This window comes from Silurus meridionalis, chromosome 15 (genome assembly GCF_014805685.1).
Source record: "Silurus meridionalis isolate SWU-2019-XX chromosome 15, ASM1480568v1, whole genome shotgun sequence".
In the NCBI taxonomy this organism is placed as follows: Eukaryota; Metazoa; Chordata; class Actinopteri; order Siluriformes; family Siluridae; genus Silurus; species Silurus meridionalis.
The window spans coordinates 2,844,598-2,857,943 of record NC_060898.1 but is presented as its reverse complement, the minus strand read 5'-3'; the positions used below and the strand labels follow the sequence as shown (position 1 = coordinate 2,857,943).

At 37.7% G+C, this 13,346-nt stretch overlaps 1 protein-coding gene across 1 annotated transcript; it reads left to right on the top strand.

The window, feature by feature from the left end:
* The first annotated feature begins 3,035 nt into the window (after positions 1-3,035).
* On the top strand, positions 3,036-8,325 carry gfi1b (growth factor independent 1B transcription repressor). Its single transcript, XM_046867131.1, has 7 exons — positions 3,036-3,277; positions 3,918-4,021; positions 5,304-5,489; positions 5,701-5,930; positions 6,070-6,207; positions 7,095-7,260; positions 7,669-8,325. The coding sequence occupies exons 2-7, from the start codon at positions 3,925-3,927 to the stop codon at positions 7,845-7,847; spliced, it is 996 nt and encodes a 331-aa protein (XP_046723087.1). The 5' UTR covers positions 3,036-3,277; positions 3,918-3,924; the 3' UTR covers positions 7,848-8,325.
* The last annotated feature ends 5,021 nt before the right edge of the window (positions 8,326-13,346 follow it).

Below are 13,346 nucleotides of genomic sequence, written 5' to 3'. Positions count from 1 at the left end.
GCATCCAGCTTAAAATATGTGCCAAATCAAATATGCGGATCACAAACCTGCATTCCATCGATCGAGGCCCGGGTTACCAACGACCGCCAGAAGTATTGTTAGCCAAAAGGGTACGGTGGAAATTGGGCTACTGTTGGCCAGAGGAGGAGAAGGAGAGGAGGAGGACGTCTACAGAGACGGCAGGGAAAGAAGAAGTGGAGGAGAGTGGAGGTTTGGGTTGGTACTTTAAATGTTGGAACTAAAGGAAGAGAGGTAGCTGATATGATGGGGAGGAGAAAGGTAGATATGTTGTGTGTTCAGGAGACCAAGTGGAAAGGGAGTAAGACCAGGAACATTGTAGGTGGGTTTAAACTGTTCTATCATGGTGTGGATGGAAAGAGAAATTGGTGTAGGTGTGATTTTGAAGGAAGAGTACAGTAAGTACTGGAGGTGAAGAGGGTTTCTGATGAATGTGATGAATGAATGTGAAGCTGGAACTTGAAGGGGTGATGTTATATGTCTTCAGTGCTTATGCTCCACAAGTGGGTTGTGGGATGGAGAAGGAAGATGCGGCAGCAGATAAAGAGGGATGTGGCGAAAACCAAGGAAAGGCATATGAGGAGCTGTATGAGAAGTTGGACACTAAGGAAGGAGAAAAGGATTTATACCGATTGAACAGGCAGAGGGACCTAGCTGGGATGTGCTGCAAGTTAAAAACAATAAAGGATGGAGATGGAAATGTGTTGACTAATGAGGAAAGTGTGGTAAGAAATTGGAGGGAGTATTTTAAGCAGCTGATGAATGAAGAAAATGAGAAAGAGAGAAGGTTGGATGATGTGGAGATGGTGAAGCAGGAAGTGGATAGGATTAATAAGGAGGAAGTGAGAGCAGCAATTAGGAGGATGAAGAGTGAAAAGTCGGTAGGACCAGATGATATGGAGATGTTTAGGAAAGACGGCAGTGGAGTTTTTAACCAGATTGTTCAACAAGATTCTGGAAGGTAAGAGGATGCCTGAGGAATGGAGGAGGAGTTTGCTGGTACCGATTTTTAAAAATAAGGGAGATGTGAAGACCTGCAGTAACTACAGGGGAATAAAGCTGATCAGTCACACCATGAAGTTATGGGAAAGAGTAGTGGAAGCCAGGCTGAGAGAAGAGGTCTATGTGTTTGTGAATTAAGAGAAAGCGTATGAAAGAGTTGCATTGCATCAAGGATCGGCTCTAAGCCCTTTCCTGTTTGCAGTGGTGATGGACAGGTTGACGGACGAGGTCAGACAGGAGTCTCCATAGGCTATGATGTTTGTGGATGATATTGTTATTTGTGGTGAGAGTAGGGAGGAGGTTGAGAAGAGCCTAGAGAGGTGGAGGTATGTGCTGGAGAGAAGAGGAATGAAAGTGAGTAGGAGTAAGACAGAGTACATGTGTGTGAATGAGAGGGAGGGCAGTGGAGTGGTGTGGTTGCAGGGAGAAAAGGTGGAGAAGGTGGAAGAGTTCATGTACCTGAGGTCAACAGTGCAAAGTAACAGATAGTGTATTAGAGAAGTGAAGAAAAGAGTGCAGGCAGGGAGGAGTGGGTGGAGAAGAGTGACAGCAGGAGTGATTTGTGATAGAAGAGTATCTGCGAGAGTGAAAGGGAAAGTTTATAGGACTTTGGTGAGAATTGCGATGTTGTAAGGTTTAGAGAGAGTGGCATTAAATAAAAGACAGGAGGTGGAGCTGGAGGTAGCAGAGCTGAAGATGCTGAGATTTTCATTGGGAGTGATGCCGATGGACAGGATTAGAAATGTGTTTATTAGAGGGACAGCGCATGTAGGACATTTTGGAGACAAAGTGAGAGAGGCCTGATTGAAATGGTTTCGACATGTGCAAAGGAAGGTCATGGGGTATAGCGTTAGAAGAATGCTGAGGATGGAGCCACCAGGAAGGAGGAAAAGAGCAAGCCAAGATGGAGGTTTATGGATGTGATGAGGGAAGACATGTAGGTAGAGACAGATGTAGAGGACAGAGTAGTATGTAGACGGATAATCCGCTGTGGCGACCCCTAAGACAGGAGAAGAAGAAGGTGGTCTGTTGCATTTACATTTCAATACATCTCTCTTTCCACAAGGTGTCACCAAAATCCGGTTATGCTTTATTACATATTTCCATGCAACGCTAGAACGCTATTGTTTTTCTTAATTTTGCATCGTTATTTTTAAGTCAGTGCGATTTCTTTTTCACGCAGAGCAACAGTAGTTTGGTGTATAATTATATTCAACGAATGTGGCATGCTTATAATAACCTGAGCTTAAAACACTAGCATAAAATAATAATTAACTGTACGCAATATACAAAAGTTTTAACTGAGAATAGTAATAAATAAGTAAATAGTGATATTTCAGGCTATAGCTACTGGTTTAGGCTAATGTTTAGTGCAATGTTTGCAACTGAATGTTCGAATTGGGCAAAGCCCACGTCTTTATTGATATGCACTGAAAACTTCGCATCCACTCCGTTGTTGCATTTTTTTTGCAGACTATAACCACAAATCAAATAGTCTGAGTTTAAGTCAGGTAATAAGTTGTGTTATAAAGAACGACTTGATTGAAACTCACTCTAACTGTAGCCAAAGCAAATAAAAGCAAGGTTAAACATGGTGCACTCCAGCACTTCTGGTTTGGTATGTATGTTTAAGAGGCGTGTTCAGATGCTCCAATCACGCGCGTGGTTTTTAAATATATATAAACTGTCTGGTTTTTATAAGTATAAAGTACAGAGGGCAAATATATAAATAAATCACCAAACAAAAACAAGCAAATTGGAGCAACTAATAAATAAATTACATACGAAAATTGTTTGTGAATAAAAAACCTCTTTGCTTTTATATGTATTTTTATTCTCTGTTACAGTTTGTTACTGTTAAGAATCACATTTTATGGCTTTTTTATGGACTGTAATTAATATTAATCACGCCAAAATGAACCAAAACAAAAAGAAGGACTATTTATTTTAAAAATAAATAAACGAATTAAAACAACACCTTCAATTCAGGTTCTAAAATGTACGTATACATTTGAAATGCAAGAATTAATCTGGAGTTGATCCGGTCTCAGTTAGGCAAATGAGCCGCTAGTGTGCGCGCTGATTGGCTGAACGCATCGAGGTGAGATTCAGCGCAAAAACATCGTCGGATTGGAAATCAGAGAAACGTAGACACACACACACTTACGCACACACACACCGCAGGGTTTATGACTGGAGAACAGTGACAAATTTGGTGAGGAAACCCAGTAGGAAAGACAGCAGCAAAGGAAAAGGGGTAAGAAAAGTTTTATTTTAAACAGAGTCAGTTGAAATAAAAAAAACAAATAAATAAAAATAATCGAAATAGTTGCTTGGCAACAGCTATAACCTGTTATGTTAATTGAAAAATTGCACACTGTACAATTTCAAAACCAGAAGATAAAAACGCAATAAAACACCACTTTTTCAGCAACTGTTTTTCTTGTGTATGTTGTTCTGTCCATGTTTATGTGCTTTCAGTAAGGAGTATTTTGTTAAATTAAATATTTTTTATTGAATTTAATATTTACTTACACTACATTTTATAAATGTAAGAATTAATAGACACTTATTTTCGTATTCAACTGAACAAATGAAATGGTCGCTTGGTGTTCAACAAAGTTTTAGGAAGTTTAGAATAAAATATTTTGCATATTATTCAAAATAATTGTTTGAAAATCCAGGATTATAAAATGTATAATGTTATTAATATTACATTTTTTGACATTTATAGACTATATGCAAAACTTTGGATAAGTCTGAAGATTTTATTTTGTTCCCGACAAATGGGTTTATATTAAAATAAAACGCACAAAAAAACAAAATCAAATAAAGACGCATAAAAAGACACAATTAAGTATTCGGCATTGATGCATTTTATTTGTATTTTTTCACAGAGTCGCGATGCCTCGATCATTTTTGGTCAAAAGTAAAAAGTGCGCCACTTATAACGCGCACCGCTTCGTGGACGCGGATCCAAATGACAAAGAAGCCAACCCAGGTAGGTGGATGATGTTCATGAATTTACTTCCTATAATCTTTATTTAAATGGAGGTTTACGATTTTGTGTTTTTTTTTATTTTCTAATTTGTGTTCTGTGCAGCTTTTGCGCAAAATCAAAAATCAAAAATCAAAAATTCTGATTTCTTTTTATTGTTTACGGTTTTAAAATTGTTTTTGGTGTTGATTTCTAGTCAACTCGGAAATCCCTTTTGGTTGACAGTATGTGTGTGTGTGTGTGTGTGTGTGTGTGTGTGTGTGTGTTTGTGTTGGAAGCTCTGGTATAACTGTTTAAACATTTGTCATTGGGCATTACATAAAAATAGTGCAATGTAATAGGCGGCTGCCACCAATCACAGCTATCATGTGCAATCAAATGTTTTTTTAAGATCCTCAAACAGTTATTTTGACTGTCAAGTTGCAATATTAATAAATAGGTTTATGAAAATATGTTTTTAAAAAGGCGCATTTAAACGACTCTTTAGCCCCATCTGCAGGACCGTCATTACATTACACACTTAATATTAAAGATACCAGGGTGTACTACAGGGTTAGAAGAAGATTCCAAACAGATTGAAGATTCCAAATTTTATTTGATGGTAACATGCAGAACTCTCACTTTGTACCTTTGCTGATTCAGACTTTCAGTTTTTAAAATGCCTCACTATTTACATACATATCTTATATGCAGAAGAAGTCCAGTGCACTACACTCTCAAAATAAAAAAAATGTAGCATTCCAACATACATTAGTGCCTTTAGAATATATATATATTTTACTGGCATAGATGCATGTGGTCTTCTTTCAATGCTTTATTTCTACAAGGAGTTATGTCATCATGCAATGTAAATTGTATCTGTTTATGATATAATATTGTATATTCATGTTTGCTGGTAAACGTATATTTGTGCATGTGTGTATGCATTAAAATAGAAAACAAGTATGCTTAAAAACGGTGTATGCCTATAAGTTTAATGTATTACTATATTATCTGAGTGTCTGAAATAACTGGAGTAATAGTAACCAAGCTATAGATTGGGAATTTAAGAAATCAACAATTTATCAGGAGTGTTTTAAAGATCAGCAGCAATTATGAGGCTGCAAGCAAACCACATATGAACATGATTGTGTTAACCCAAATCCAGGAGTCATAAAGTAACTAGAACAATTATTCCAATTTAATTAATAAAACACTTCATTTCCAATGCTTCATCAATCAAACAAGGTCAAGCAAATACAAAGTTTTTACATCTCACATCATAACATTTTCCTTTTTTTTTCAGCTCCAGAGACTGCCCCATCAGAACCAAAGGCGCCAGACTCTCCCAAAGGGATGCCGCTGGTTTCTGAGGCAGGACCTGTTCACACAGACTCCTACTCTTATGTGAAGCATGAAAACAAACCCGAGTGTCCCATCCCGTTGCGCCCTGAGCAGAAAGTCACAGCTGGCCAGCCTTATTACATTTCTGGTAAGCTCTAGAACTTACCTGGCATGTCTACGCAGGAGAGCTGATTGTTGACATCTCCATATCTCATCTTTTGATCAGATATCATGCTTTGGTTCGTTTTTTTTTTAGCTACGCTCGTTAAAAAAAGTGTTTATGTTGCATTCAGTTCGTCCAGGCACCGCCTTGGTTAAACAATCAGAGGTGTCACCAAACAATTATTTTTTCTCCTCAGAGCCTCAGCTAGCAGAATTCCCACCCTACTATAAGGCACCCTATCCCTGGGAGACCCTGCCTTCTCCATATGACTTCAGGCATTTGGGATTTCACTCATCACTCCTACAGCATGCAAGTAACCTCTATGGGTCTGAATTTAAACAAAGCCAAGAAGACCAGCAGCCATTAGATTGCAGCACACACTACTCACCTACCTCCGATACATACCACTGCATCACTTGTGAAAAGGTGAACATTAAAATGATTCTCATTCCTTTGAAACCCCATTCTTAGATTTTTAGCTGGTAAATCAAAACCATTTTGTTTGTAGGTTATATCAGAACCATCATTTTTTAATATTAAGGATCATTTCTCTGGTATCGTGCAGGTATTTTCAACTCCTCATGGCTTGGAGGTCCACGTGAGACGTTCTCACAGTGGAACCCGACCCTTTGGTTGCAGCATCTGCAGAAAAACCTTTGGACATGCCGTCAGTTTAGAGCAACACATGAACATCCACTCTCAGGTAACAACACAGCTATGGGTGAATTTGTATCCTCTCTGAATGATAAACATACAGAACATATGCCAAACTAAGTTCCAATTTATTTCACAAATTTAAATAATAATTTATTATTATCACACAATACATATACATATAATACATATATACATATAAATCTAATTTCCAAAAGATAGGTTTTATGATAAGATTACTTATTTAATATTTCAGTGAAATATTTGTAAGAGTTTTAAAAATAGTAAAGAAAAAGAAAAAAAAAAAAATTTTTCAGCTTAAAATGCTCCTATTGGCCAATAGATTTCGCTGCTTTCTTTAAACAAATGTTTGGATTTAATAACATAAGAAAAATATACTTCTTAATCTTATATTTGAAAATCATAAAAATGTAGAAAATCAGATCAAACTAAATAAAACCTTTAGGAAATATATATATATATATATATATATATATATATATATATATATATATATATATATATATATATATATGAATCAATTATTACTGAATTATTGTGTCTGTTAGATTCAAATTTTTTAGTTGGTAGTTGGAAATATGTTCACTTCACCCCTGTTACTACAAATGTTTTAATTTCTGATCAACTGTGGGCAAAAAAAGGGGGAAATAAATTGGCATACATTCAAGTAGATTGTAGTGTTGGTGTATTAGGGGCATCACAATTTCTCAGTTGATGTGTGAGAACATAAAATCCTTATACGAGAACATTTGGCTATTACATTTATAACCTCTTCCTGGTTGAACTTTAAATTTCCATAGTTATCAGATGCCAATACATGGGAATTGGAAAAAGGCATGCATAAGTTTGGGTCTCAAGACAATATACCCGGAAATCTGATTTAATTTAGTTCTGCATTTTTTTTAATGCAAATAGGAAAGAAGCTTCGAGTGCAAAATGTGCGGGAAGACGTTCAAGCGTTCCTCCACCCTGTCCACACACCTTCTGATCCATTCAGACACTCGGCCGTACCCGTGCCAGTACTGCGGCAAGAGGTTCCATCAGAAATCCGACATGAAGAAACACACCTACATCCACACGGGTGAGCAAAGCAACAGAACAAAATGGGAATCAATCCTGGACAGCTTTGATGTTTTGTTTCAAAGCTGCTTTGTTTTCCCTGGAGCATGTTTCCAAGAGTAATATTTCAACAGATAAATCAAGAAAAGGAGCTAAACAAATGAAACTCGTTTGCATATCTGATTACACTGTTTTGCTCACGTCTATGTGAAAGCTTCCTCTTTCGTGGCAGGCTGTATTGCTTCTAGTGAACCTGTAAAAATCTGGATTGCACGCAAATCTTTATTTGGTGTTGATTTTAAGCATTTATTTTTGGTTCTCTGCCCGGGCAAAACAGCTCCATAAAACTATAAATGCTTAATTTTTGTGTTTGTGTTTTGTCATTTCATTAATGAAAAGTCATTTATTTTCGTTTTGATTACTTGATTAGGTGAGAAACCACACAAGTGCCAGGTGTGTGGAAAGGCGTTCAGCCAAAGCTCCAACCTCATCACCCACAGCCGCAAACACACAGGGTTCAAGCCGTTCGGCTGCGAGATCTGCTCCAAGGGCTTCCAAAGGAAAGTGGACCTCCGCAGACATCACGAGAGCCAGCATGGCCTAAAGTGACCCCCTGTCAGGAAAGTGGACAACTGCATGCATGAAGTCTGCGAGAAATTCCATAAGAAGAAGATATGAGTTATTTGTTACATCCTCATAGACTGCTAATGCAGAGCGTTAATGAATCACCTCTACAATATCAATATTAGCTGAAGTCTCTTTTTTTTTCCATCTCGGTTTTTAACCCCTAAGTAGTGCCGTTTGGTTAATTTTGCCCACTTACACGAAGCCATCTTCACTTATATCCTCCACTGGGATAGATTTTGTTACATAGGGTTCAACCTAGAGCCCTTAAAAACATTTTACATATGGTTCAAATAATGTTTATTAATATTCATTGACAGTAGCACAACCTTTGATATATGTTTTCTATATATAGCTATATGATATTTAAGTCATTTGTACATTTAATACGAACACTTAATATTTATAAAAATGTCCTGGTTAAATCTGTATACGAAATGACCATAAACATGATTAAAATTTGTTTCTTTTTCCTTTTTTAAATCAAACCAAACGTAACTCAACGTGTAACCTCGAAGTGATTTGGCAAATCAGAAGCCGAATGTCAGATATGTAAATGTTTAAATGTATTAGTCCTCTCATTGACCTGACAGCTGAAATTGAAACGAAAGACAAAATTGGCGTGGAAAGAGTGCACAGAGTGTGTTTGTTTTCATGTGTCCGCCCTGCAGAAGATCCGGATGCTTAGTTCCCGTTGACTCTGCAGTCGTTGGTGAACTTTTTTTTTTTTTTTTGCCAGAGGCAGGCTGAAATCTCTGTGCACTGGAGTGTCATATAAACGTGTACCTGGAATTCTGGCATGCAAATCACCTGTCGAGCAGGTTTGCAAACTACAAGGGAATGGATAAATGGACTTCGCGGCCTGGTGATAAGGGAGGGGGGGGGTGTTCAGCTTTAACGTAAATTCCATTATACTTCTTTTGATATAGCTTAAATAAAACACACACACACACACACACACACACACACACACACACACACACACACACACACGAACCAGTGTTTGACTTCCAGGAGGGTGTCTCAAGTAAAAGATTTACATATGTTGGATATTTTAGTAAATTGACAATATAAACAAGGGGAAAAAAAAAAAAAATCACATGGCCTTTAGTCTTCTGAGAGATCTGCATAAGACTGTTGTGTTAGCACAAGAGCTTTAGTCCCACTGTTAGGGAACAGTACGAGAGAGATTTGCAGACACTCCCGTCACTCCCATCAATCCTGCTTTAGCTGCTTTGACAAACAAATTCTTGATGACACCGCTACACACGCACAGGCTTTCTCAAACAAAAGAGACAGTTAGGAAAATCCCACATCAGCGTGAGGTGTCTTTTTTAGACACACAGTTTCCTTGTTTGGACTGATATTTGTAACAACTGAAAAATATTTAGGATTTTTTTTTCTTTTTACACGATTTAGCCGATTTATGAAACAACTCACGTTCTCAAAGCATAAAGTTGGAAACTCTTCTAAAAAAAATATGTGGGATCGATGTCACGAGAATCCTATTTTTGTACAACACAAAAAACATAAAATGGTTTGAATTTTAGTTTGGATTTAATCATTTGCTTATACATGAAGGACCCAATGGATTTTCGAATAAGGTTATATAGTGTTACCTCATGATCGATATCATGAGGTAAATGGATTGGATTTCAATTCCTTCTCACCTGAGATACATTGTTAATATAAAAGACTAGCTGTCATGGTTATAGGCCAATTTTGTACATAGCAGGTGCATTGCATCCATGTTTTCTTGTTCTCTCAAGTACTTGAATTGGTTTGTACTGTGTGTTTGCTTTCCTTTGAAAGATGCATTATATGTAAACACACACACACACACAAAACACATGCCCATGAGTCATCCAGCTTAAGTTAATGTTCATATCAAATGGGGCAAATCATGATCTTAGTGACTTTAACCACAGCATTGGATGCTGGCAACATAATGGCTGGTGTGTTTGGAAACTGATGATCAGGAATTTTTTACACATAAATGTTTAGACTGTGAAAAACATAAGAGGTAGTTTGCTAGTTAGAAATGCTTAGTCGAGAAAAGAGCTAAGAAAAGAACCATTGTTTACAGACTTGCTGATCAGAAAAGCATGTCAAAACCTATAAAGATATATGTTGAACTTTAAGACTGTCAGGTGAATGTGTTACAAACAGGAGAAGAACACATCTGGCTCCACTCCTGTTATCCAGGATCTGGAATCTGCTGCTACACTGGGTATAATGTAGCGCTTTGGTTTAATATGTAATACAAACATCATAGATGTATTCTGCAAAACAAGAACAGGAACATTGTGATCCAAATCAAATTATAAATCTAATTTATGTATCAGGGTTATGTAAGCATGCAAATAACAGCTCTTCCACTCCAACCTGAATCCTTGAACCTGGCTCAAAGCTGTTGCCTGTGGAAGAAGAGAAGATTGGAAAAAAAAAATCAGTGTGCAAGGGGAAACTGACAATACATCTTCTTTGGTAGTTGGTAAACAAATCTGTGGTGCCTATGCAAATGACTGTTTATGTATTAACCCAGCAACAGGGTCTACATCCAGACAGTTACACCTGCATCCTGGTGCAAAGCCATAGATCAAATCAGAATGTCCCACAGGCAGCCAAGTGGAAGAGTGTGATGGACAGGGTGGGAGTCGGTGCGTTATTCTGGGGGATTGGAAGGGAAATAAAGGGGACTGAACCAAACCTTGCCGTTACTTCCTTGTGTGTGTGTGTGTGTGTGTGTGTGTTTGTGTGTTTGTGAGTGAGTTTTACCATAAGCATTACCTTCAAGTCGCACCACAGCTTTGTACATATTTGAATGAAACATACAGGGATTATACACATTGTCACGTGTGTCACGTTAAATTTTTTCCCCCGATTGTTCTAAATCTCTTCGAGAAAATGCAGACATTTTGTCATGGTTTACAAAGTATGTATTTAGAACAGATAAAAATGTCAGGTGTTGGGGACATCCAATGAGGACAAATGCATACAATCTACAGTGCATGTGCTTGTAAAACGCCCTGGACTTTTCAGAACTTGGTGAATTACCACATCTACATGTTTTGTCTCAATACTATTCGACAAGGAAGGTAGATTTTATGAAGACACAGGTTACGGTTCCACACAGATGAACATTGAGCAAGGATCAAGAGAAACAGGGATGGCAGAGACAGAGAGAGAGAGAGAGAGAGAGAGAGAGAGAGAGAGAAATTTGTTTAGCAAATGAGCTATATGCAAACTAGCCTGGCTAGGCTCTTGCTCAATGGATGTATTTTGTTCAAGGCATTGGAGCAAGGTTGAAGTGCTTTACAAGGACTATCAAGGATGAAACTGTACTTTTAAAGAAAGAAAAAAAAAACAGCTATATAACTGTTTAAAAGTGTGTTTTGAGGGCCCTATGTTTAAGTTTTTTCTAACCTTTTTCTAACCTTGAAATTGCATTTGATCAAATTATCGCATTAATTGCAATGCTACAGGTGCAATAATCAATCCATATTTGACGCTTTTTTAACACGGTCATACAATCCTTTCTCAAATATTTATTATTTAGTCATGTTTGTCCGTTAACTTTCTTCGGAAGTACCAGATAAACACAAATTATCCTGCAGCTGCTGTTGCTGATTCAAAAACTTCCTATGAAAAGTTATATGTGAGCACTAAATAATCTCCAAGGATGCTGAAGCAGGATGTGACAGTGACAGAGGGGACATGATTATTAAACATATTCCAAAGATTAATCTATACAATATACACCAACAACAACAATGGAAAGTGTTGATTTTTTTTTACACAAGTTTACACAAGGCTAGAACCTGAAACATGTTCTATGTGCAACCACACAGCTTTTCATTACGGATTTTTCAAACAGTTCTTCTGGATCGACTGTTAAACTCACAGCACCTCGTGAACAATGACATCATTTACATACTTTTTCCTGTGACTTAGTGGTAGATAACTGGCATCTGTTTAGACCTTCCCAGGCTTTCAGGGCTCAAGGCAAATGGCTAACAGTTCCAGACAAAAAAGCATGTCAGTATGTTTTATGAGCAGAGAGAAGTCACAGATAGAGAAAGTTTGGAGTGCAATAACAGGGCATGGCCAGAAAGCCACAGATTACTGAGTGGCATGGAGGGAGATAAGAGGCAATCTTTATTCAAATCCACAAAAAGACATGTCTAGAAAGAAGCACAGGAATAACTGACGTTTGCTTTTTATTGCAATAGACGTTTTATTCATAATCACAATTTCTACTGACTTATTCGTTTTTGTTAAATCAAAAAGCCCTGATGAGGGCAGAGCGTTTTAGTTGAGCTCAGTCGCAGCTTTTCCTGGACACAGGAAATGCATACAGCTGAGTGGCACTGGTGTGATATTACATGATTGACAGCTACTACAGAAGACCGAATAAGACTGTAACTTTTTAGTCAGAGAGAGCAAGCAGTTCTAAACCTCCTAATGGCATTAAAACAACCAAAAACTTTAAACACACCAACAAACAAACACAATCTTTATTCAGGGATGATATAAGCAGGATATGAGAATTTGCAAAGATGTTACATGACAAAGAAGTCTAAATGAAGGACATAAAAGACACAGCTATGCAGAAAGTCTGAGAGGACTTTATACAAATTATAAGAGTGAAATCTGGAGCATGCAGGCCTCTGGGAACAGGCCAGTCTCTGATGACGGGAGTGTTCTTATCAGGCCCAGGTCAGGCTCTAACGGCCAGAACACTGGAGCTGTGTTAAGGGAGGAGCTATAGCCCAAGCACAGAGATAGAACCATGAGCAAGAGTAATCAGAGAGCAACAGAGCTCGAAGACAGATCCGCCACTCTCCATACACACAAATATACACACACACACACAAGGACACACACCACAGATTGGCACGGCTCAGTTTTTACGCTTCCTCCATCAACATGGCTGGCCTCCTTCTCCTCAAGCTGAAAATGTTACATAAGCTGGAGTAGGAAGCCACAGAGCTCCTTATCTTAGTCCAAGAGCAAGGGAAAATTTGATGGATGAATTGTGGCATGTCCAAAAATAAACCTCTTATGTGATGCTGGAGTCAGCTGTCAAAATTTCAAGTTACACGTTTTATTTTTTTCACATTTTTAACAATCGCACAGAAAAGAAAGAAAATGGAAAAGCATGCCAGGTCATGTTGTGATGGAAAATTATGGAGAAATGAAAGGAGTTGTTGCAAAACATTTAAATGAACTTTTCTAACGAGTTAGCAAGTTTATCCGCATCTATATTTTTTGTTTAGTTTGGTTTTATTGATCTTATGCTCATTACACAAATCACAAAAGGTGCATGTAATGAATAAAATCAGTATTTTAGGTCCTTCAGGTCCTGGTGAAAAAGCAAAATATAAAATAAAGGAATGAAGCTCGATTGGATTGTGGTGATGTAACCCAATATGAAGACTTTTCTTTGGTGGAAAGCAAATGGCTTAATTTTACCTCTGACAC

Coding starts and splice junctions, on each gene's coding strand:
- gfi1b (XM_046867131.1), top strand. CDS start 3,925: ATGCCTCGATCATTTTTGGTCAAAAGTAAAAAGTGCGCCACTTATAAC. Junction 5,931..6,069: donor ACTGCATCACTTGTGAAAAG/GTGAACATTAAA, acceptor GGTATCGTGCAG/GTATTTTCAACTCCTCATGG. Junction 6,208..7,094: donor ACATGAACATCCACTCTCAG/GTAACAACACAG, acceptor TAATGCAAATAG/GAAAGAAGCTTCGAGTGCAA.